Source organism: Phyllopteryx taeniolatus, chromosome 4, assembly GCF_024500385.1.
Source record: "Phyllopteryx taeniolatus isolate TA_2022b chromosome 4, UOR_Ptae_1.2, whole genome shotgun sequence".
NCBI lineage: Eukaryota > Metazoa > Chordata > Actinopteri > Syngnathiformes > Syngnathidae > Phyllopteryx > Phyllopteryx taeniolatus.
This window is the reverse complement of record NC_084505.1, coordinates 15,715,145-15,740,791: the sequence shown is the minus strand read 5'-3', so window position 1 is coordinate 15,740,791 and position 25,647 is coordinate 15,715,145. Positions and strand designations below refer to the sequence as shown.

The 25,647-nt window shown below is 41.8% G+C and overlaps 1 protein-coding gene across 3 annotated transcripts in view; it reads left to right on the top strand.

The window, feature by feature from the left end:
- dnah6 (dynein, axonemal, heavy chain 6) overlaps window positions 1-25,253 on the top strand; it is a 65,877-nt gene extending 40,624 nt beyond the window's left edge. Inside the window, exons 59-81 of one of the 3 annotated variants that reach the window (XM_061769932.1) lie at window positions 251-454; window positions 878-1,003; window positions 1,822-1,986; window positions 2,251-2,318; window positions 2,455-2,635; window positions 3,097-3,276; window positions 3,379-3,612; window positions 5,544-5,679; window positions 5,767-5,943; window positions 9,196-9,382; window positions 9,592-9,752; window positions 9,883-9,971; window positions 10,182-10,328; window positions 10,425-10,563; window positions 11,895-12,014; window positions 13,167-13,288; window positions 15,388-15,517; window positions 15,661-15,788; window positions 16,859-17,044; window positions 18,196-18,268; window positions 18,527-18,678; window positions 21,592-21,814; window positions 21,918-25,253. In XM_061769932.1, coding sequence (XP_061625916.1) covers window positions 251-454; window positions 878-1,003; window positions 1,822-1,986; window positions 2,251-2,318; window positions 2,455-2,635; window positions 3,097-3,276; window positions 3,379-3,612; window positions 5,544-5,679; window positions 5,767-5,943; window positions 9,196-9,382; window positions 9,592-9,752; window positions 9,883-9,971; window positions 10,182-10,328; window positions 10,425-10,563; window positions 11,895-12,014; window positions 13,167-13,288; window positions 15,388-15,517; window positions 15,661-15,788; window positions 16,859-17,044; window positions 18,196-18,268; window positions 18,527-18,678; window positions 21,592-21,814; window positions 21,918-22,021 — 3,432 coding nt within the window. In that variant the 3' untranslated portion in view covers window positions 22,022-25,253. Of the gene's footprint in view, window positions 1-250; window positions 455-877; window positions 1,004-1,821; window positions 1,987-2,250; window positions 2,319-2,454; window positions 2,636-3,096; window positions 3,277-3,378; window positions 3,613-5,543; window positions 5,680-5,766; window positions 5,944-9,191; window positions 9,383-9,591; window positions 9,753-9,882; window positions 9,972-10,181; window positions 10,329-10,424; window positions 10,564-11,894; window positions 12,015-13,166; window positions 13,289-15,387; window positions 15,518-15,660; window positions 15,789-16,858; window positions 17,045-18,195; window positions 18,269-18,526; window positions 18,679-21,591; window positions 21,815-21,917 lie in introns of those variants that run through there. The other 2 variants (XR_009788063.1, XM_061769933.1) reach the window with 2 other exon arrangements.
- Window positions 25,254-25,647: the final 394 nt, after the last annotated feature.

The window sequence follows — 25,647 nt, the reverse complement described above, 5'->3', positions numbered from 1 at the left end:
GTGTGTGTGTAGAACCTAGTCACGCTTTTATTTGGATCTTGGAACGTGTGTGTTTATAAAAAGCTCGCAACATGGACCAAAACATTTTTATCTCATTTTGACAAACAAGGCAGCATTGATGAAACTGTAATCTATCCATTTCCTCACGGTGTAGGCAACTTCACTATTGTGGTAGATAATACAACAAGTCTGTTGTCAAACCAAATACATTTCCTTCATTTAAGTTTTCACATTTGCCATTTTTCCTCAGCTTGTTGATGAGTGGATAATACAGTGCCAGAACCTGAAAATTCCTATTAGTTCCAGCTTCAACCTTATCACCATTTTGGGTGACCCATATGTTATTCAAAAATGGAATAATGAAGGTTTACCCCGGGACACAGTCTCCACAGAGAATGGAATACTGGTGAATGAGGGTCGCCGCTGGCCTCTCATGATTGACCCCCAGGATCAGGTGACCTATTTAATTAAGTGTCCCTAACCTATTGTATAATAATGACTGAATAGTGTCAATTTATCAATTATGAGTCACCCCAAAAATACATGAGTAAATCAGATATATTGCACCACTTTCCAGGTCTTACTCTCACCCGAATAGGTGTTTACTTTAGAACTGCTCCCCTTTCTGTGGTCCTTTTTGATTATGCATTTTAAGTTTGTTATACTATAGATTTGTTGTCAGCATAAATGTTTTATGTACAGACAGATTTAAATGTTTACACAAGATCATACAACAAATCATCTTACCGTTTCTACTGACAGTGAAATGTGGACATCTCATTGAAATACTGTCACAGCTTTAACTAGACTTTCTGAAAAAACATCATTCCATGTTCAGACATGCGTTGTTAAAAATGGCCCATTCTTTCTTCATTAGGCTAACCGATGGATACGCTCAAAGGAGACCAAGCATGGTCTAAAAGTGATCAAGCTCACTGACCCAAACTTTCTTTCCAAGCTAGAAAATGGCATCCGTATGGGCATGCCTGTTCTCCTGGAGGAGGTAGAAACACGCTATCTTGAACTTTGCACATTACCGTAATTTCAGACTGAAATGTGCATAATTAATCGGGAAAATACAAGTTAATTTAAAATTTTCTGTTTGGTTGGATAGATTATTGCAATTATTGCTGCAAGACAAATTTGATTAATGAATTTATTACAACTCATGCAGACTAACTACAAAGCATAAAGTTAGCTCCAGAAGTATTTTGGAAAATGAGTTTTGCTTCATAATTGTAATGAAAATATCATAGTGTGATTGGAATGTTGACCCATTAGGCTAACCCTAACGTCAAAAGGCCTGGAAAGCCAGGCAAGACAACTCAAGTGGATGATGGCGGGAAAATCTGGACAAATTGTTCTGGAAGTGAATTTTTTATAGCTTGGCAGCTCTGCGTCAACCAAGTCCCATACATGGTGTGTTATGACATGGGCATTTATGCTGCTAGTAGAACAGGCTTACAGAAAAGTGGAAAAAAGAATTGAGGCATTAAGGTTATGCTCTCTGCCTGCATTTAGCCTAATGCTGCACAGCTGAAAGTTTACACGGCATCTTGGTTGATTTATTTCAAATCTGTTGTGGTGCTGGTATCAAGGCAAAATCACAAAAACTCTTGACTTTGTCCCAATACTTCTGGATCTAACAGACTGAACATAACATCCACACATGTACAATGAGTAACAAAGCACAACTACCATCTGCCACCCAGAAAATTGTACTAGATTATCATAAAAATGGCCTCTCCAAAGTGAAATTATGAGCTTCACGAACTGTTTAAGTTGACATGTCGACATTTGTGTTTTCTCTTGTGCGTGTAGTTAAAGGAGAGCCTGGATCCTGCTCTGGAGCCCGTCTTGCTAAAGCAGACATTTGTGGCGGGTGGACGCACTTTGATCCGACTTGGAGACTCAGATATTGACTATGACAAAAATTTCCGGTTCTATATGACAACTAAAATGGCCAATCCACACTACCTACCAGAGGTAGTGACAATACCTGTTCTCATAATTTCGTTTATTTTAATCATGCTTGTAAGTGTTGTGATACATGCTGCTGCCTTTAATGGAGTCTGCACAGGTTTGATTCCCAACCAGCCTTGCTCTAGTGCAGGGGCACTGTTGAGTGTTTTTCCCCTGGCATTTGCTAAATATTTTCGTAATTACAGTTGGTATATCATGTGAGGAATGCGTCTGACATTTTTGTTGTTGTTCAATTAAAGTTTCCATATGTTTGGTTTCACCTTTCAGGTGTGTATAAAAGTTACAATCATCAACTTCACTGTGACCAAGTCTGGCTTAGAGGACCAACTACTTGGGTATTACACAACACTTAAAAAAAATAATACAAAAAAAACAGCTTGCAGCTGGAGATTTTTTTTTTATAAACAGTAACTAGTGACGTCATTAGAGTCTACTAAATTATTTGAGCTCATCAAATCATTCTCTTCTCAGCGATGTGGTGTGCCTGGAAAGTCCACATCTGGAGGAGCAGAGGAACGATCTGGTTGTGCGCATCAATAATGACCGCATCCAACTGAAGAACATTGAAGATCGCATTCTGAAACTTCTCTTCACCTCTGAGGGAAACATACTTGACAACGAGGAGCTTGTTAGCACTCTCCAAGAATCAAAGGTAAATCTAAGTTTCGACAAATGATGATTAGACTACTTTGGGATTAAATTTGACATCAACTTCATAGATAATTTCCAATCTGGATGTTTGGATTGCCAACTTCACTCAACTCCAAAAGTATTGGAACAATGAGGCTGATTCCTTTCTTTTTGCTGCAGACTGCAAATATTTGGGTTTGATATCAGAAGATACTTTGCTCACCTATACCTGTGGTCTTTCATTACAAACAATGTTAGAAATCTTCTAGGGCTAAATAATTTAATCTGAAATTGAGTTAATCTCTTGTCGTATTCATCTTTTGATGTCAAACCCAACTGTTTTAAATCACAGATGTAAAAGAATCAGTCACAATTTAGAGGGGTGTGTGCTTGTGTGTGTGGTTTTCCAATTTTCAGATGTTATTGTTTTATCATTCTGCTCCTTTATTTATTTATTTTTATTTGTTTTTCTACCTTCCTCAGGTGACATCAGCAGCTATAAAACAACGACTGGAGGAGGCAGAGGCCACTGAGTTAATGATCAATACTGCAAGAGAGGGTTACCGATCTGTAGCCACGCGAGGCTCTGTCCTGTTCTTCGTCGTCGCAAGTCTCTCTGAGATTGATCCAATGTACCAGTTCTCACTCAAGTACTTTAAACAAGTGAGAAAGAATGTATTTGCCATGGGAAAAACTGAGTTTGATTTTGTGAGGAACACATGAAGATATATTTTTGTTGTTGTTCCTTTCTCCCTCCAACCGCAGCTCTTCAACACCACCATCGAGACATCTGAAAAGAGCGACGTGTTGGAAGAGCGTCTCCAGATCCTACTGGATCAGATCTTACTCAACTCCTACATAAATGTTTCCCGGGGCCTTTTCGAGCAGCACAAACTCATCTACAGCTTCATGTTGTGTGTCGAGATCCTGAAGCACTGTGGTGACATCTCAGAGGCGGAGTGGCAGAATTTCATCAGGTCTTCTATAGGCATGGAAAAGGTGAGCTGGGGAATGAAATAACGCCTGAAACAGATTGTTGAAAAACCTTCTGCCATTCGAGGGTCTTAAAAGAATATATATCAGCTTCTCGGCCGTGGCTGGTTTATTGCTGAGATTTGGAACGAGTGCCGAACGACACAGCTGGGCAGCTGCTGCCAAGCAATGGAAATAGTGAATATAAAAGCATACATCTGTTGTAGTTTACCATAATGTTTAACTATATTTATAATGTTGAATCTAACTGTGAGCGAAGCTTGCACTCATTGTTGCCGAAATGGGCACGAGAAAGGAACACCGTAAGCCACTTGGTTACGTTATAGTGATTAAATGGGACCTGACTCTCAAAATATCCTCCTCTCTTTTACTTTACCCACATTTCCTCCTCTGTGGGTTGGGTTGTGCGTAGTGGGCGTACAATCCAACACTTGGTGAATTCTGCTTCACGATGAAAGCAACACATCACATCGAATGATCCAAACACGAGGTCGCTATGAATGCTTGGCCGCCACAAGACGCTGTTATATTGCCATGTACCAATCAGAGCAAAGCTGTTTTCCATATTTAAATTGGAGAAGGTGAGCAATCCAATCACAGTAAAGCTTATTTACGTCACATATTAATGAGAAATCCGGCCGTCTCAACTGCCAGGTGAAAAATACCAACTGGAATGACTTGAAAAGGACATTCTGTGCATTTTCAACCCAAATTATCATACAAACCCGATTAAAAACTAATGATGGAAGGGAATTCTAACAAAAGATTATATTAATTATTAATATGGTTAATAGAATTATAATATGTTATGTTAATTGTTTTTGCTCAACCTCATCACATGCAAATGTGTATATTTGAATGCACATTTAAAATATATATTGGTGGATTCCACATTTTTCCCAAAAAGAGAGCCATTTGGATTTAAGAACAATTAGGAACTGCTGGAGAATGTGTCACATTATCCATCCATCCATTTTCTGTACCGCTTCTCCTCACTAGGGTCGCGAGCGTGCTGGAGCCTATCCCAGCTATCTTCGTGCGAGAGGCGTGTTACACCCTGGACTGGTCACCAGCCAATCGCAGGGCATATTGAAACAAACAACCATTCACACTCACCTTCACACCTACGGGTAATTTAGACTCTTCAATCAACCTACCACGCATGTTTTTGGGATGTGGGAGGAAACCGGAATACCCGGAGAAACCCCACGCAGGCACAGGGAGAACATACAAACTCCACATAGGCAAAGCTGGGATTTGAACCCTGGTCCTCAGAACTGTGAGGCAGATGTGCTAACCAGTCGCTCACCATGGCACCTGTCACATTATATTTTAGTTATATATTTCATTATTAATATTAGTTCCTTATTATTTCTTGATTTGCTTTGGGTTCTTATAATGTAGGCACAGTATTTTACAAATACTGTTTTCTCCCCATCACCTATGTATATTTCAGAAATCTTTACAACCTTGTATGCAGCATACTGATAGATGTGTAACAATAAATGCAAAAGCCCTCCTGTTAGTCAAAGCCTCTTTGGCCACCCCTTAAAGTCTAGAGGGGCATTTCCAGAGTGATTTGGACTCCATTAACCTCAGACCATTATCTACTTGCAGCCGGTGAGTAGAACTACAGAGCAAGTAATGAAAGGAGCTGGTTTGATGGATGGGTTTGGAGACCGCTATACAAACTGACCTGGGAGTATTTCATTTCTATGATCACTTTATGCAATGATAACAGGTCTGGGGATGCAGGCTGGCTGGTGTACTGATTGTCATTCTAATAGTGGCCTTCCTTCTCTGTTCCTCACATTTGTGTCAACATTGTGTTTTACACTCATCCATCAACGTCACTATTTGTGCGCTGTAGGTGGTATAAATGTTGAAGTTGATTGTCACCCCATTCTTGTAATCATCACTGGTCTCATATCTCTTAGGAATTTGCAGAACGGCCAGATGTCCCCTGGCTAAGTGATTATTACTGGCAGACATGTTGTGAACTGGAGGACTCATTGTCCTGTTTCAAGGGGATCTCCAAAGAAATCATTGCAACACACATCCGTGTTAAGCTCGGTAAAGTCACACCCCAGCTACTAACTCTTTGATGTGAAAACTTGGAGATTTCTTGTGTATTAACTAGTACCTATTACCTTTACTTAGGACGTTTTGAGACATCTTTTAATCCAGAAAACTGGGAGGGCTATGTGTCAAAGTTGCCTCCTCTTGATATGTCTGAAGAGGGGCAACAAAAGAGCGGAATCCAAGGCCACTGGAATGAAAGGTTGAGCTCTTTCCAAAAGCTGGTCCTTATTAAGAACTTCATGGAAGAGAAGGTAGGTGAGAATCATCAATATAAATTGTAGTAGTATCATAAAAGTATATTTTATGTCTAGTGGGACCTGAGAGACTTTGTGTGCTGTACTCTTATTTAGTACATCCCACCGCAGATTTTATTTTATTTTTTTTAAAGCCGTCACATTCATAAATCTGTCCCTTCAAATGACACATAATCAGTTTTTTAGAGGTGCCTAAATATTTTGCTTCTACAATACAAGACTTGAAAAGGGCCTTAAGTAAACACTGTTTCCTGTGTGACTAATGATCCTTACAAGGTAAAATCCTGGGCAACAATAAAAACTGTTGATTACAAGAACAAGACTAGCCTTGTTTGAGGTCATTTTGTGTTCTTCCCATTCCAATCCTGTTGTCGCACAATAACATTGAGTTTTATTTATCCCCTCCTGGAAGCCGTCACCTTATCGTGGTGGAGGGGTTTGTGTGTCCCAATGATCCTAGTAGCTAAATTGTCTGGGGCTTCACGCCCCTGGTAGGGTCACCCATGGCAAACAGGTTCTAGGTGAGGGACCAGACAAAGCACGGCTAAAAGACCCCCATGATGAAAAATATGAAAGGATCTAGGTTTCCCCTGCCCGGACGCGGGTCACCGGGGCCCCCCTCTGGACCCAGACCTGGAGGTGGGGCTCGAAGGCGAGCGCCTGGTGGCCGGGCCTGCACCCATGGGGCCCGGCCGGCCACAGCCCGAAAGGGTAACGTGGGTCCCCCTTCCCATGGGCTCACCACCTGTGGGAGGGGCCATAGGGGTCGGGTGGAGTGCGAGCTGGGCGGTGGCTGAAGGCAGGGACCTTGACAATCCGATCCCCGGCTACAGAAACTGGCTCTAGGGACGTGGAATGTCACCTCTCTGGCAGGGAAGGAGCCTGAGCTGGTGTGTGAGGTCGAGAAGTTTCGACTAGATATAGTCGGACTTGTCTTCACACACAGCTTGGGCTCTGGTACCAGTCCTCTGGAGAGGGGTTGGACTCTCTTCCACTCTGGAGTTGCCCATGGTGAGAGACGCTGAGCAGGTGTGGGTATACTTATTGCCCCTTCACTCGGCGCCTGTACGTTGGGGTTCACCCCGGTGGACGACAGGGTAGCCTCCCTCCGCCTTCGGGTGGGGGACAGGTCCTGACTGTTGTTTGTGCCTATGCACCAAACAGCAGTTCAGAGTACCCACCCTTCTTGGAGTCCTTGGAGGGGGTGCTGGAGAGCGCTCCCGCTGGGGACTCCATCGTTCTGCTATTGGGCTTCAATGCTCACGTGGCCAATGACAGTGAGACCTGGGATGGTGTGATTGGGAGAATGGCCCCCCAGATCAGAACCCGCGAGGTGTTCTGTTATTGGACTTCTGTGCTCATCACTGTTTGTCCATAACGAACACCATGTTCAAGCATAAGGGTGTCCATACATGCACTTGGCACCGGGACACCCTAGGTCGCAGTTCGACGATCGACTTCGTGGTCGTGTCATCGGACTTGCGGCCTCATGTCTTGGACACTCGGGTGAAGAGATGGGCGGAGCTGTCAACTGATCACCCCCTGGTGGTGAGTTGGCTCTGATGGTGGGGGAAGATGCCAGTCCGAAGTGGCAGGCCCAAATGTATTGTGAGGGTCTGCTGGGAACGTCTGGCAGAATCCCCTGTCAGAAGGAATTTCAACCGCCACCTCCGACAGAACTTTGTTCATGTTCCGGGGGAGGTGGGGGACATCGAGTCCGAGGTGACCATGTTCCGCGCCTCCATTGCTGAGGCGGCTGACCAGAGCTGTGGCCGTAAGGTGGTCAGTGCCTGTCGTGGTGGCAATGCTTGCACCCGTTGGTGGACACCAACGGTGAGGGATGCCGTCAAGCTGAAGAAGGAGTCCTATTGGGCCTTTTTGGCCTGTGGGACTCCTGAGGCCGCTGATGGGTACCGGCTGGGCAAACGGAATACAGCTTTGGTGGGCGCTGAAGCAAAAACTCGGGTATGGGAGGAGTTCGGTGAGGCCATGGAGAACAACTTCCGGTCGGCTTTGAGGAGATTCTGGTCCACCATCCGGCGTCTCAGGAGGGGGAAGCAGTGCACCATCAACACTGTGTATAGTGGGGATGGGGCGCTGCTGACCTCGACTCGGGATGTTGTGAGTCGGTGGGGAGGGGGTGGTGGTCCCGCTTTTTAAGAAGGGGGACCGTAGAGTGTGTTCCCATTACAGGGGGATCACACTCCTCAGCCTACCTTGCAGAATGGACAGAATTTCTCGGCACAGCCGAGGCGTAGAGGGGGTCTGGTTTGGTGGCCTCAGTATTGCATCTCTGTTTTTTGCAGATGATGTGTTTCTGTTGGCTTCATCAGGCCGTGATCTCCAGCTCTCACTGGAGAGGTTCGCAGCCGAGTGTGAAGCAGCTGGAATGAGAATCAGCACCTCCAAATCTGAGACCATGGTCCTCAGTCGGAAAAGGGTGGCCTGCCCTCTCCAGGTCGGAGATGAGATCCTGCCCCAAGTGGAGGAGTTCAAGTATCTTGGGCTCTTGTTCACGAGTGAGGGAAGAATGGAACGGGAGATCGACAGGCGGATCGGTGCAGCGTCTGCAGTGATGCGGACTTTGTATCGGTCCGTTGTGGTGAAGAAAGAGCTAAGCCAAAAGGTGAAGCTCTCGATTTACCGGTTGATCTAGGTTCCTACCCTCACCTATGGTCATGAGTTGTGACCGAGAGAATAAGATCCCGGATACAAGTGGCCGAAATTAGTTTCCTCCGCAGGGTGTCCGGGCTCTCCCTTAGAGATAGGGTGAGAAGCTCGGTCATCCGGGAGGATCTCAGAGTAGAGCCGCTGCTCCTCCACATCAAGAGGAGCCAGATGAGGTGGCTGCGGCATCTGATTCGGATGCCTCCCGGACGCCTCCCTGGTGAGGTGTTCCGGGCATGTCCCACCGGGAGGAGACCCCGGGGACGACCCAGGACATGCTGGAAAGACTACGTCTTTCGGCTGGCCAGGGAACGCCTCGGGATCCCCACGGAAGAGCTGGATGAAGTGGCTGGGGAGAGGGAAGTCTGGGCGACCCTGCTAAAGCTACTGCCCCCGTGATCCGACCTCGGATAAGTGGTAGAAAATGGATGGATGGATGGATGGATGGATTATCAGCCAGTCAATGGACTGCAGTATGTCGAGCGCCACCCTTCTGTGGTTGATAATGTGAAGGTACTTTAACAAACTTACTGTATATCCAGATCAAATATTGTTTAAATTGTATCTTTCTTCCTTCTACAGGTAGTATTTGCAGCAACAGAGTTTGTAATTGTCAGCTTAGGGAAGCAGTTTGTGGAAAACCCTCCCATTGATCTGGCTAATCTCTACAATGGCATGTCTCCATCTACGCCACTGGTCTTTATCCTCAGCACTGGATCCGACCCCATGGGTGCCTTCCAGCGTTTTGCAAAAGAGAGGGGTTGTCTTGATAGGTAAAACAAAGTAAAACGTGGAGCGATTGCATCAGTAGATGATTCTCATTAGTAACAATGTCATACTCAAGGCCAAAATATTTGTCTACCTCATTATACCCTCGGCAAATATTCAGTCTACGAAATGTGATGCAAAAAAATATTATTTTGAAATGATATACTTTATATACAACCGTATATGAAATTAATCCTTTCTCTGTAACCATTAGGGTTGAGTCCATTTCATTGGGTCAAGGACAGGGACCCATAGCTGAGAAAATGATTAAATCAGCATTAGGGAATGGAGGCTGGGTTTTCTTGCAAAACTGCCATTTAGCCGTCTCTTGGATGCTCTCCATGGAGGAGTTAATTAAGACCTTCGCCGAGCCTGGTAAAAAAAAAAAAAGTCATCCTCTTTTCTTGCTTTAGTGTTTTATTTTTAGTTAAGAACTATTGCAACACTTGTTTTTCAGTGTACTCTATGTTCTGTATCTAGAGTGAGGCATTCTTTTTCTGCACAGACACATCAATCCACGAGAACTTCCGTTTGTTTCTCAGTTCCATGCCGACTAAAGTGTTTCCGGTTACAGTGCTACAAAACTCTGTCAAGGTAAATATAAGTTTTAAGTGTATTAGAGACAAAATGGAAGTGGAATACATTAATTTCATTCCAGGTTACGTATAAGAGTGTCAATAGTTGCCACATTTGCCTATCCAGTATATTCTTTCCTTTTTCTGGTTGCAATATAGGTAATCATCAGACAAAACAATGATCTATTAGGAACCAAAAAATGTATTATTTAATTATTGTTATTCTCAGGTGACAAATGAACCTCCTAAAGGCCTGCGCGCTAACATTCGACGAGCTTTCACAGAGATCTCCAACAATTTCTTTGAAGAGCACACTCTGGGGCTGGATTGGAAGAAGATGGTCTTTGGGATCTGCTTTTTCCACGCAGTCATTCAGGTTCCAAAACAAAATATGCATGCAATGATGCATTATTTTGTTAGTTAGCTTTCTGTTGTATAACTTAACTGTTTACCTTGTTTATATGCACTTCAGGAGCGTAAAAAGTTTGGTCCTCTTGGCTGGAACATTCCCTATGAATTCAGTGACAGTGACAGGGAGTGTGCTCTGCTCAACCTCAACCTCTACTGCAAAGATGCCACTATTCCCTGGGATGCTCTTACATACATTACTAGTAGGCCAACCATAATACAAGATTGTATCACAATTACTTTGTTTCAAAGGTTTGACTCTGAAAACCCTAGCTTGACGCAGCTGTATGACAAAAGTATTGATTTATTTTTCACATAATTTTATCCACCTGTTCCATCAGTCAGTATGAACTAAATTAATGAAACTGGTGTCCAGATTATTTACAATTAAGTTTTATATTTATGTGTAACGTTCAGTGACGTGAATGTGAGTGTAAGTGGTTGTCTTTCTCTGTACATTACACTGGGGAACGCATTTTTGTTTGAGCTAGGCCTGACAGCTGTTTTTAACTAATTTTGGCTGCGGAATCCAAAACTGATCTAAATTTTTCCTTATCACGTCAAGTTTTTTAACTAGAGATGCCCGTTTTCGTAAAAAAAAAAAATTAAATACTGTACTTAACAGATATGTGCTTGTTTTATAAAACCTTTCAAATATTGACATACAATGAAATATGAAAGAAACAGGCATGACTGCAATGTTCATTTCATACTATTATTTTTTCCAAAGGGTGGCACGGTGGACGACTGGTTAGCACATCTGTCTCACAGTTATGAGGACTCGGTTCAAATCCCGGCCTTGCCTCTGTGGGGTTTGCATGTTCTCCCCTTGCCTGCGTGGGTTTTCTCCGAGTACTCTGGTTTCCTCCAATATCCCAAAAACATGCGTGGTAGGTTGATTGAAGACTCTAGATTGCCCGTAGGTGTGAATGGGAGTGTAAAGGGTTGTTTGTCTATATGTGCCCTGCGATTGGCTAGCGACCAGTCCTACTATGCTAGCTTTCTCTTTGCAGATATTGATAGTACTGACCTATTGGGAGCTGGACACACCTCTCACCGCACTGTCTCAATTGTGACTGCACAATCAAGTTGCCACGTAGCTGTAAATGAGTCCAATCGTAATCAGCTGGCAAATCTTACTACAGCTAATCAGTGGAATTTTTCTTATCGTGAGGGTAAGCTGTGGAGAAAAAAATTAACGTGCTAGAAAAAAACTGACTGCAATTTTGGAATCAGCATGCCAATTTTAGTTCTAATCGGCATAAAAATCTAACTCAACTGAAAAAAAATGTCTAATTTTTCCCAGTGTTATTGACTCTCTACCAATCCAGGGGGTACTCGGCCTTTTGCTTGAAGTCAGCTGGGATAGGCTGCAGTCCCCAGTGACATTTAAGAGGAAAAAAGCTGTACTGAGTATGGATGGATGAATTTGTGAAATAGCATATGATGAAATACTGAGAGCACCAATGGAAAGATAAAATTGTTGTTTTTAACTGTGTCAATGAATCCAACATGTTAACTGATGCTTTCCCAGGTGAGATCACATATGGAGGCAGAGTGACAGATGTCTGGGACCAACGCTGCCTCAGAACGGTCCTAAAAGGCTTCTTTTCACCTAAAACCCTGGCGCCTCACTACACCTTCTCAGCATCCGGTAACCTCAAAATTTCCATTTGGCCCATGACTGTTCATGAACTTTAAAGTTTAGTAAAATTGTGTGCATATACTGTATACAGTTGTGTTTGAAATACTAACAGTGTTTTTGAAAATGTGAGTAGAGGTAAAAAGCTTTATAATAGTTTTTATTTCAATGCATTGGAAAAACTGCCCCCTACATATATTCAAAATCTAAACTGGAAAAAAATGTATCAATTGTTAAATTGCTTTACAGAAAATGGAGAAAAAATAGTATTGCAGGGTGGAGATTTTATTTACATAGTCAAAAACAGCTTAGAAGTCTTTTGAATTTCACTTTCCTATGAATCATTAAACTAATATTTAGTTGTGTAGTCACCATTTCTGAGAACTGGAGTACATTTGTGCTGCATTAAGTCAACCCAATTATTGCACCTGTGAACATGTATTCCAGCCCAGGATGATTTGACAACTAAAACACAGGATACAGTGGTATCGGAATGCATGTCATGTCGTGTTGCCAGGGGCTGACGGAGATATGACAAGATTTTATGGCAGTAGTCTGACATAGTGCCATCATTGTGAAAGACCAAATCTGGGTTGTCGTGTGATGCAGGAATAAGAGAAACATTACCATATCATAATGCTTGCACCATCATGCTTAACTATCGTCAGAGTCTACTTTGGCTTGAATTCAGTGTTTCGTGGTCATCAGACAAATTGTCTGTGGCCTTTGGACCCAAAAAAAAAAAAACAATCTTACATTCATCAGTCCACAAAATGTTTCTCCATTCCTCTTTAGACATTTTGATGTGTTCTTTGGCCAATTGCAACATGTGTTGCTTCATGTTTCAATGAGGGACACCTGATTAAAACCATTTTTTTTTTCACAGAATGAATTAACTCGCTACTAAACTCCACAGTGCTATTATTTTGAAGTTGGACCTTTCAATTAATTATTCAATTACACAGAATCAGGAGCATGAGTATGATGAATATTTGGTCTGTTGGTTTTCTATCACTCTACTAGACCTCACTGGTAAATGGTTTTGCCGTGTAGTAATACAATTTCTACCGAAAATGTGATTGAGCTTGTTAGTCATGTTGGGCTGCTATTATTTTAAACACAACTGTATGTTCCTCTGATTTAATGGTCTCCCCTGTTTATTAGGTGTCTACTATGCCCCGGCGTTAGACACACTGGATCTGTACATAGAATACATTGAGAACCTTCCTATCATTGATGACCCTGCGGTCTTTGGCATGCATGAAAATGCCAACCTGGCCTTCCAGGTATGGAGCTTACTGCTGTAGAAAAAAAGACAAGTAGGAATAGTCAGCATTCATTTCCCAGCCATTATGTAGCCATTCTGTCATAGACACGTAAAAAAACATTAACATTTTGTTGTACATATACTGTAGTTAATGTATTATCAGAATCAGAATCAGAATCATCTTTATTTGCCAAGTATGTCCAAAACACACAAGGAATTTGTCTCCGGTAGTTGGAGCCGCTCTTGTACGACAACAGACAGTCAATTTACAGAACACTTTGGATACATAAAGACATTGACAAAAAAAAAAAAAAAAGTCACTGAGCAGTAAAGGGTTGCTAGTTATCTGATAATGCCGGTACATTTTTTATCTTTTTTTGACAATTATGCAAAAAAATAAAATAAAATGCAGAGTCTTCTAGCACTTAGAGCAGTTCAAATGACTAATATTGCAATAGTCCGGTGCAATGACCATTGTGCAAAGGGCGCTGAGACTTCAAGGAGTGTATGCGGTTTAAAGTGACGAGTAGTGTGATAATCTGGGACAATGTTGGTTGTGCAAATGTTACAGATACTCGTCAATCAGTGTGCAAATGGAGCAGATGCTACTCTGGCATGAGTGGCCAGTATATGCAAATAGTGCAGCATGGCGAGACAACTACAGTGAGTGCACGAGTAATACATAATTGGCCCCACAGAAATGTGACAACGAACTCAAGTCAAAAAATTGCCAGCATGTTGCAATGGAATTGTAGGTTAGGTGTTTAAGAAGTTGATCGCAAGAGGGAAGAAGCTGTTGGAATGTCTACTAGTTCTAGTTTGCATTGATCGGTAGCGCCTACCTGAGGGAAGGAGCTGGAAGAGCTGGTGACCGGGGTGCGGAGGGTCCGAGAGGATTTTGCACGCCCTTGTCTTAGTTCTGGCAGCGTGCAAGTCCTCAATGGTGGGTCTGGGGGTACCGACAATCCTTTCAGCAGTTTTGATTGTCCGTTGCAGTCGGAGTTCGTCCTTTTTTGTAGCAGCACCAAACCAGACTGTGATGGAAGAACACAGGACTGATTCGATGACCGCTGTGTAGAACTGTCTCAACAGCTCCGGTGGCAGGCCGTGCTTTCTCAGAAGCCGCAGGAAGTACATCCTCTGCTGGGCCTTTTTGAGGACGGAGTTGATGTTGGTCGCCCACTTCAGATCCTGAGAGATTGTAATTCCCAGGATCCTCGCGTAGGTCCCTGCACTGTCGAGGTGTTCTAGGATGAAGTGCAGTCCCATGTTGACTGCATCATCCGCAGACCTGTTCGCTTGGTAGGCAAACTGCAGGGGGTCCAGCAGGGAACCTCTTGAGGTGGTCCAGCACGAGACGTTCAAAGGACCTCATGACCACAGATGTCAAAGCGACAGGCCTGAAGTCATTCAGACCCGAGATTGCAGGTTTCTTGGGGACTGGAATGATGGTGGAGCGTTTGAAACAGAATGGAACTTCGCACAGTTCCAGAGATCTATTGAAGATCTGAGTGAAGACTGGAGCGAGCTGGTCCGCGCAGAATTTGAGGCAGGATGGGGACACATGGTCCGGGCCTGCCGCTTTGTTAATCTTTTGTTGTTTGAAGATGCGTCTCACATCCTGTTCATGGATGGTTAACGCGGAAGTCAGAGGTGTGATTGTGGTCGGGGGTGCGGCCGGATGGGTGTGTGGTGTGGAACTGTCCTTTTCAAATCTGCAGTAGAAGGTATTCAAGTCATTGGCTAGTGTGCTATTGTTCTCAGCTTGGGGGGATCGTCGCTTGTAATTAGTCAGCGATTGGAATGCATGCCAGACTGATTTAGAGTCGTTTGCGCTAAACTGTTTTTCCAACTTTGCTGCATAGTTCCTCTTTGCAATGTTAATTCCTTTAGTTATAATTTTGTGTTTAATGGAATAAAAAAAAAACATTAATAATATTAAGTTTATTTAGTGCCCATTGAAGATAGGAAAATAAAAAGCAAATGATTACAGTGGAAACACGTCGGAATTTTCAATCTGTAGTTGAAATGAATGTTTACATAGAAAAAAACAACTGTGGGCCAATCACGTCCTCCATGTACGACAGTAAAAAAGTCTTAACGTTTTTGTCTCCACAGCGCCAAGAAACCATGAATCTGATCAACACTATTCTGGATGTTAATCCTCGCTCTTCAGCCCAACTCGGAGCCAAAAGCAATGACGAGATTGTGTGTGACCTTGCTGAAGCTATACTTGCTAAGCTACCTGGTACACAGACACACAAAGCGTTTTTTGTAATGGGTTTATTTGTCTATCATGATTAGTAAAAAGCATTAAAAGGTATTATTAGAGGCATCGTTGTGTTTCCACCAGTACAGAACGTCTGACATTGTGTTTGTGCGTGTTTCTAGACCGCCTTGACATGGACGAGGCGCTTGAATCTCTATTCGAACGAGACGATAATGGTCGCGTCAACTCTCTAACAACTGTGTTGGGCCAGGAGGCCGACCGATTCACCAAACTGGTTCGATTACTTAGGGTATGTGCGCCTTTAAATAATAAGAATAATTTTATTCATCTCGTGTTCCAAGGAACTGATGGAAATTTGCAAATTATTTACTCAAATAATATGTGATAACCTCTATTTTATATGCACCTGCTGCGCAGTTCATGAGGATTTTTAGCAAGACTTCACAGCTGAATTTAAATTTACAAGAAATCTAAGCAACCTATTGATTCTGGAACAATTGTGTTCCACTAGTGGATTGATTTTGTTCATATTCATCGAAGCACCACTGCTGCAGAGATTCCTTGTGCACAGAACACAGGTGAAAATGTTATTTGGATCACCAAATAAAAACAGTGACAGTACTTGAGATTTTCAATGCGTATTTAAAATGTTCTGTTTTTTCAATTTGGGTTAAATTGAGAAATTGTAATGGAAATTGACCATTACATGCTAGATTAACTGTAAACAATTGAATGTTGTGATCACAGTGTGAGCCAGTGTTTATTTTTCGAATGTATTAAATATTAGCCACGAGTTTTTACCATTGATTTAATGCCATTTAAAAAATGAACAGTTAACGATTTCATTGAGGTAAGCGTTTTATTAGAACTTAATTGTTTTGTTGTTTTGCGGTGCATACAAATACACAAACTGTGGTGGTCTGTGGAGTATTTCTTTTCACCTTTTATTGTCTGTCAATTATCAAGTCATTCAGGTCATGGTAATCTAGGAAGGTTGAATAAGAGGCATATGATGTAACTTACGTTGTGCCAAATCACAACAATATGTAGGTATCTCAAAACATGCACCTCACATACTAAAGAACCCCAACTGAACCCAACACGAGCAAACATTCTATTTATATAGGCAAGGAAAAAAGATCTCACCTTTTGGAGAAACCTTGCTGACATGGCCAAGACTCAGTGTTGGGATAGCTTTCTGCCTTATTCATTTAGTTGAGCAAGAGAGACAAAGGAAACGGAAACATAGAGAAAGAGAGGAAAGGGATTGGGAAGAGGAATGGAAACTATGAAAATGAATTATTAAACGGTATAGAATACTGCAGCTTGAAAGAGCTGAAACTGTTTTTGTGTTCCTAGGTGTCTCTCATAACTTTGCAGAAGGCCATTGCAGGTCTGGTGGTAATGTCCGAGGAGATGGACCGGATCTACACAAGCTTTGTTAACAACCAGGTTCCCGCTCAATGGTCAAACTCCTCCTACCCATCTCTAAAATGCTTGGCTTCCTGGGTCAAAGACCTCTACCTCAGGATCTACTTTATCGAGGTTTTTTTGTATTTTATATTTTCTTGATCCCCAGAAGGTAAACTCTTACTCGTGTACAATCATGTTTAGTTTAGTTTTTTTTTGTTTTGTTACATGCTTTACATGGCAGCATGGTGGACGACTGGTTAGAGCGTCAGCCTCACAGTTCTGAGGTGCAGGGTTCAATCCCCGTCCCCGCCTGTGTGGAGTTTGCATGTTCTCCCCGTGCCTGCGTGGGTTTTCTCCGGGCACTCCGGTTTCCTCCCACATCCCAAAAACATGCATTAATTGGAGACTCTAAATTGCCCGTAGGTGTGAATGTGAGTGCGAATGGTTGTTTGTTTCTATGTGCCCTGTTATTGGCTGGCAACCAGTTCAGGGTGTACCCCGCCTCCTGCCCGATGACAGCTGGGATAGGCTCCAGCACGCCCGCGACCCTAGTGAGGACAAGCGGCTCAGAAAATGGATGGCTGGATGGATGGATGGACATGCTTTACACACACAAATCCTTTGCACACACAAGCACACTGGATTCTGTGGCATACAGGGCAATGGAGAAGTGTTTGTATTTTTAGTCTCCAACTGGTCTTGAACCTGCAACCCTCCAGTTGTAATGCCAGGCACTTACCAATTGATCTGTTGTGGCCTCTTTTTGTGTACCAGAAAAGTAATGTGTAAAAAAACAACAACAAAAAACTGTTTAACAGACTGTGAAATACTGTGAAATCAAGTGAACAAACGTCATCTCACTGAGCATATAAAACGATTAACTTTTTCGGGCTTGATGATCTGCTTGTATCAGAAACTCACACAGTGAAGTCTTCAGACTGCTTCTTCAATTGTACGTGCCTGCATGTACTCGTGCCCATGTGCACATTTCTGTTGGAAGTTGCACACTAATAATACTTCTGGTCTCAACATACAGTATGTATTGCACATTTGCAAATGTGGGCCCTCTTTTTACACACATACTCAAAAAAAGCCCCACGGAAGAAAAAAAAATGCCACCGGACGGCACATACTCTGTGCCAGTTGCACCACTCCTCTCATTCTCTTTCATATGCCATTAGATGGCTGAAATACATGCAGGCATGACTTGGTACACATTGAGCACATTGGATGAGTTGTAAAAACAAGTTTAATTGCATTTATCTATATTGATCTCCTTTTAGACTTGGATCACACGTGGTCACCCCAAATCTCTTTGGATATCTGGATTCTTCTTTCCTCAGGGCTTTCTAACTGGTAAGATACTGCTGCACTAAAAACATTTCCTTTTCATGCTTTACTGGACCATGGTGTTATGGCAAATCTCTAAACTGACAGAATATATTCTACCATAATGGCCATTGCATTGTTTGGTAATTTATAGCATATTTTGAGTTTGTAAAAAAAAAAAAAAAAAGATAATACTTTTTCACAGCTAGGAATATTTTGTTGAAAAGAATGTTGGATGGAGAAACAAGGTAACATGGATGTTCTCTTCTAACTGTTGACATGTAGCGGTTCTGCAGAATCATGCCCGGCAGTACAATTTGCCCATTGATGAGCTGAACTTCCGCTTCAACGTCGTGCCGGTGTACAGGGACCAGAACGCAGTGGCTGAGGCACTGCGCAATCTGAACAGCAACTCTCAACTTCCGATGGACTTAGAGGTACTGCAGAGTCGCCACATATTCTTCATGCCTTTTTAGACACTGTTTTGTTTTTTGAGAGAGGTAAAATCAGTCTTGTATGAAGTACCTGAAGATGATAATTGAGCAAAAGTATCTAAACAAAAAATAAGCAGCTGACCTTTGGTGTACTTATTTATTGAAGAAAACGTAAGCATTGTAAGTAAAAGTATTTATAAAAAAAAGTGAGTTGTGAAAATTTTGATATTTTTAAAAATTTTAATTGTATTTTTATTATTGAGTTTACATTTTTCAACTGACACATAAATCAAAAGAAAATTAAACATTGATATTTAAATTTCACATTGTTCAACCAAGCCATTTGTTTGAACTGACAGCGGCCAAAAGGGACAGATTGACGATGGAATGCAAATACAGCAACAATCTATTTGCTTAATATTCAAACGTGCACGCAAAGCGCCACCCACTGGCGTTTGAGAGTACTGCAACCCATAAACTTTCCATTCAGTTCTTTTTAACTGAAGATAAAATGTCAGTTTTGATATTTCACAAACTCTGCAGAAATATTGAAAATATATGCCTTGATGTCTGTGTCACTTTACTGGTGCAGCTGCAAGACTGAGAACTTTTTCTCCTTATTTGAAACCCCAAGCAGCATGAAATGAAGACTAAGGTTTAAACAATCATTCTATATGCTTGTACTATGAGTAAAGAGTACAAAGTAGGGAGTATTTTATATTAATATATGTTTTCAAACCCATTTTATCGGTCAAAATTGTAGACTAGATTCAAGCTGATGGGTGTGGTCTTGTCTGGTCCTCGGTCCTCTTTGAACACGCCTCCTGGGTATTTAACCTGTGGCTCCCTCCTCTGCCTCTCGCTCGGTTCTTCACGCTTGTCTTGCTCCCTGGCTCTTTCTATCTTGCTTCGGCCACCCCTCCCTTTTCCTTTTTTCGGAATAACATTAGTGTTATTGTCCTCCTGTTTGTGTTTCCCTATAGATCCCTCATAGATTTCATTAAATATTCTATAAAATTCTCCTCTTGGTTGTGTTTTGTGTGTGTTTTGAGTTTAAGTAAACCTCTGTCATCTAGAACTCGTATTTCATAAAATGTAGCAACCTTTAGATTATGAGACTGATAAAAGGTTTGTCGTCGCTTTCTACCTAAATTATACATATGAAAAGTGACGTGGTTCCCCTTTACGAGACAAATTAGTTTGATTATAAAGTTAAAGCGTAAATCAGACTAACCCGGAAGTGAATACAGGCGTTTACCTTCCTTCGTATCTTTTTCCAAATTAATTACATTTTTATTTCAACCAATATACGCTACAAATATAAATTGAATCCATTTGCAGTGGCTTGATAGCCTTTTAAAATTGTCAATCCAAATGTGGAAATGTCCCTATTATGGGGCTATAATGGCTATCTTAAAGGTCCCATGCCATCATTTTTTTTTTAATAATCTTTGATCTACTTTTATTGATTTTTGCAGAAAATGTTTTCAAGTTATTCTAATTGGTATGTTCTGCCTGGCTTTTGAGGCGGCCAGAATTCTCATTCATATTTAATATGCAAATAAGCTTTGCTCAAGTCACTGATGGTGTAGTGGTACACTCGCCTGACTTTGGTGCGAGCAGCGTGGGTTCAGTTCCCACTCAGTGACGGTGTGAATGTGAGTGCGAATGGTTGTCCATGTCTATATGTGCCCTGTGACTGACTGGCGACCAGTTCAGGGGGTAGTCCGCCTTTCGCCCGAAGTCAGCTGGGATAGGCTCCAGCGCCCCCCGAGCCTAACTAGGATAAGCGGTGTTGAAAATGGATGGATGGATGGATAAGCGTTGCTCTGATTGGATCGCTGTTACTCTTAATTTAAATATGGAAAACAGCTATGCTCTGATTGATCCTTGGCAATATCACGGCGTCTTGTGGCTTGGGGCGGCTCAGCGTTCATAGCGACGTTGCGGACCATTCGATGTGGTGTCTGACATTCATTGTGAACCAGAATTCACCAAGCACTGGAAGACAATGCCAAACCACATTCCGCACGTGTTACAACAGGGTGGCTTCGTAGTAAAAGAGTGCGGGTACTAGACTGGCCTGCCTGTAGTCCAGACCTGTCTCCCATTAAAAATGTGTGGCGCATTATGAAGCGTAAAATACGACAACGGAGACCCCGGACTGTTGAACAGCTGAAGCTGTACGTCAAGCAAGAATGGGAAAGAATTCCACCTACAAAGCTTTCAACAATTAGTGTCCTCAGTTCCCAAACTTTATTGAATGTTGTTAAAAGAAAAAGTGATGTAACACAATGGTAAACATGACCCTGTCCCAGCTTTTTTGTAATGTGTTGCAGCCATAAAATTCTAAGTTAATGATTATTTGCTAAAAACAATAAAGTTGATAAGTTTGAATATTAAATAGCTTGTCTTTGTCATGTATTCAATTAAATATAGGTTGAACATGATTTGCAAATCATTGTATTCTGTTTTTATTTATGTTTAACACAACGTCCCAACTTCATTGGAATTGTAGTTGTATGTTACAAACACACAGAAATCTGATCAAATGGTTTTGTAAGCCTTCTGCCGTTTATTGCCTTTTTCATTCAATCGACGATCCGCAAACTCATTTTGAACTATGTTATGCATGAAACAGTAGGAAAAAAATTATTTTGTTGGCACGGGACCTTTAACTTAAATCACCTTGAACTTCAAGGCTCCATTGTAGGTATTAAGTCATGTTTTCCGCAAAAGGAGAGTTTGTGCTTGAGCAGAGCAGATCTGAATACTGATCGGAATGCTTCAGTGTGTAAAGATTTGACTTCAAAATGTCAACGGTTGTTCAGAGGATCAGATCCTGGTATTTGTCATTAGTGTTAATATGTGAACAAAATAACATTTCTATCAATGTTTCTTTTTTTGTGGATGCAGCTGCCAATGCCTGAGAATGGTGTGCTCGTGCACGGCATGTTCATGGATGCGAGTCGCTGGGATGATGACAACATGGTGATCGAGGATTCATTACCTCGAGTGATGACTGGCATTCTGCCAGTGGTGCACTTTGAGCCACAACAGAACTACGAACCCGAGCCTGAGCTCTACCATGCGCCACTGTACAAGACCTCAGCTAGAGCAGGAACTCTTTCCACCACAGGTGCATACTTCATCCAGGACCCTCACCTTTTGCACCTAATGTGCATGTTAAAATGGAAGCATGACAAGTTTATTCCTCATTCTTTGTTTTTCTCTCCCTATAGGACATTCAACTAATTTTGTTGTGACTGTAATGCTTCCGTCAAACCGGCCAAGCGACTATTGGATAGCCAAAGCATGCGCTCTGTTGTGCCAGTTGAATGACTAAGTCTTATCCAATATGGGCACACATTTCTTGAGAGTTGAAAATAAATAAAAATACAATCAGAAAATAAATAAGATATACAATAATGTAGTGGCTTGAATTCACATTTTAAAGAGATTTCACTCATCGTCACTCTGTCATTGCACATTAAATGTGGTGCCAAGTGAGCTGTGAATGATCCGAAAAGGACTATTATCTGTTCGGGCTTTCATGGTATTGGAAGGCAAGACAAAACCTGGAGGACCCAAGTGCAGGGAGGCCAGGCACGAGTGCAATAATTACAAAAAAAATATTTATTTTCAAAAACAGGCAACCGAGGCACGTGGAAAAATTTAACTAAACACAGTCCCAAAATCAATAATCAAAGTAACAAAGAAACAATTGCGTAAACCCAAAACAGGAAACAAGTCATTACTAATGACATGACTTACCAAAACAACAAACGACATCAACAATGAACCCCACAAGCACTGAAGAAATGGGGGACTAAATACAAACAAACTGACGAGACAACGAGGAACACTTTGAAAAGACACGAGTAGCTGGAGGGAGCTGATTGGTTGACACAAGGTAGAGGATTGACGAGAACAGGTGGACACAATAACTAAATGAGCACACAAGACATGAACAACATGGGACCACAGGAAAACATGAAACACAATTAAATATAATCTAAACTAAAGCACAGACCATGACATCAGTTAGTTAACACTTGTGTGCAGTAGTGCATCCTGATCATCTCCCCCCATGGTGAATTTGTCTACTTGAGACATCCAGTCACTATTTGTGGAAGGTTTTTGGAATCGTATGCTTATGAGATTTACAATAACGTGTCTAGCCTCAGGCAATGGGAAAAAATAGACATTGGAGTTCATTGAGCAGAGATGGATAAAGTGAGCTTGCTGAGCAGACGCCACAAATGTAGAAGGTTAACAAGCAGGAGCGCTACATGGAGTGCTGAAATGTTTCCACCACAACTCCCACATGCAGCAGCTTCCTATTTGTGTCACTTAGGGCATGCACTGCAAACACATTGGGTATGTGCATCCACCTCAGAGCTATGACAGGGAACAGACAAACACAATCTTTGTCTCACACACACAAACACATACACGCGCACGCACACATATGTACGTATGTCTCTATTCTATTCTGTTGCCCACGCCTTATCATATTCTATACCATGACATGATTGCACCACTGTTGCTTTTCTGTAAATGTTCAGGAAGTCAATGGTCAGTACTAACAAACTAACAAATGGAACTCGTTTGGATTACGAAGAAAAATATCCATGATTAAACTGTCACCGTTACCATAACCTTTCTTAGACTTCCAATTTTAGTAAACATTTTGAAGGCCGCAGTGTAAAATAAGCTCACCTTTGATTTTACCATTAATTTTAAAGACGAATTTAGAAGATGTTTTAAAGACGAATGATGAAGGCATAATGCAAAATGAATATCTGTCAAAGAAGTGCCTCACGCATCTCACTTTTTAACATTCCCACTTGTCAAACACGAGTAAAAAGAAGTTCATTCATCTTCCGTATTGCTTATCCTCACTAGGGGTCGCGGGCATGCTGGAGCCTATCACAGGTGACTCTGGGCGAGAGGCGGGGTACACCCTGAATTGGTCGCCAGCCGATCACAGGGCACATATAAACAAACAATTGGCACTCACATTCACACCTACGGACAATTTAGAGTCTTCAATTAACCTACCATGCATGTTTTGGGGATCTGGGAGGAAACCGGAGTACCCGGATAAAACCCATGCAGGCACGGGGAGAACATGCAAACTCCACACCAGGCGAGGCTGGGATTTGAACACTGGTCCTCAGAACTGTGAGGCTGATGTGCTAACCAGTCAACCACCGTGCCGCCTGAAATACATGTTGCAAAAAATAAGTAAAAAGTAAAATAATTAAACACATAACCAAGATCTAATCTTTGATTGATTGATTGATGCTTAGTGAACTGGGCTCTTGTAATTTCAGCAATATATTGATGTGCAGTGTTGGGCAAATTACTTCCAAAACGTAGATTTCTTTATTAGACTAATTTTACATCCCCCCCATCCAGAAATCATAAGGAGTAAATTAGATTATACTCCCCACTCACTCTTGATACAAATATAAAGGTAAACAACAAGTCAATTTGAAACAGTAAAGCAAGCAAAGCTAACTTAAGGTGGAAAAGAAAGACCTGAGACATGAACAGCAGAGCTACTATGGAATGTAAAATAAACAGCTTCAACAATCCTATCACGGCAGATGAAAATTCAGGAAGGCAAACATGAATTATTCATCAATATTTTTCCAATCACAATGGGATGAGGTCATCTTGGAGTGATGCCTCATTTGGTCTATTGATGTTTCAGGATGATGTACAGGAAGTCTTTGCATATATCAAAATGATGAGAGTTGGAGAAATTTGTACACTTAATGCAATACTTACTGGGTCCTGTTTGCACTGATCATAGTGATTTGCATTTGGTGGTCACATTGTATGTCACTGATGGTGTAGTGGTACATTCGCCTCACTTCAGTGTGGGTTCAGTTCCCACTTAGTGACGGTGTGAAGGTGAGTTCAATTTTATCCCAGCTGCTTCGTTCCACTCTCTGGGCATTTGGCTCCATCTACTTCATACAGCACCATCGCATTGTGTCCTTCACAAGTTATCAAATTAGCAATTATCAGGTCAGGGCCCAAAAGAACTTTGAAACAAAACTTATTCTTGTCATTAAATAGATGAACACATATGATTTATGTTTTTTTGAATTGGTTTTCAATAAAGGTACTGCAAAATCTTACCATTCCTCAGTTTTGTGGCCTCTGCTCTGCATTTCGAATGGTTGTTTTTGAAAAACGTTCATGATGAAGAGTGAATCACAGAAGTTACATTTAAAATGATCTCAAAAGAGTGGGAACAGGAACCATGAGCCTATTCATATATTTTGCGTTTTGTTTACGCTGTATGAAAAAGGTGCATGTATGGGACTAACCGACATTGTTTAGCTTGCAATATAGTGTACATGTAAGTGCCGAGGTTATTTGAGGCTGTTACCCTGTGTGTCTGCGTGCGTGTGCACAATGACTCTTCAAAGCAAATGATCTCTGAGGGGGCAGGTGTGTAACCTTCCTTATTACACTCAGTCAACTGAACAAAGTCCACTGAGATCTCTTCCAGCTGACCAGGCACAACAGTCCCGCCAAAAATAGCCAACAGTATTGGTATGTTCCTATTCCTGACTTTATGAAATGTAACTTTTGATTAAAAAACTCATTAACTCAAAATGCACCTTAGATACTGCCACTCATCTGTATGTTTATCTGTCTCTGTCTGTCTGTCTAGCATATGTGCATCTGTTTTCTACGACATAAAATTAGCAATACAGCTAAAATGGATATAAAAAGTCTACACACCCCTGTTCAAATGCCTGGTTTTACTACTGCTCACATCATTGGCCAGTTTGTCGTTGTATCAGTATTACTACACTACTGGAGACCTGGCAAAAATAATACCTGCACCTCACATGCATACTGTATATTGTTTGTTGGTGATGAAGTGTATGCATGAAACTTTAAAAATATAAAATATAAAACAATACCATAAATACTTGGTCACTA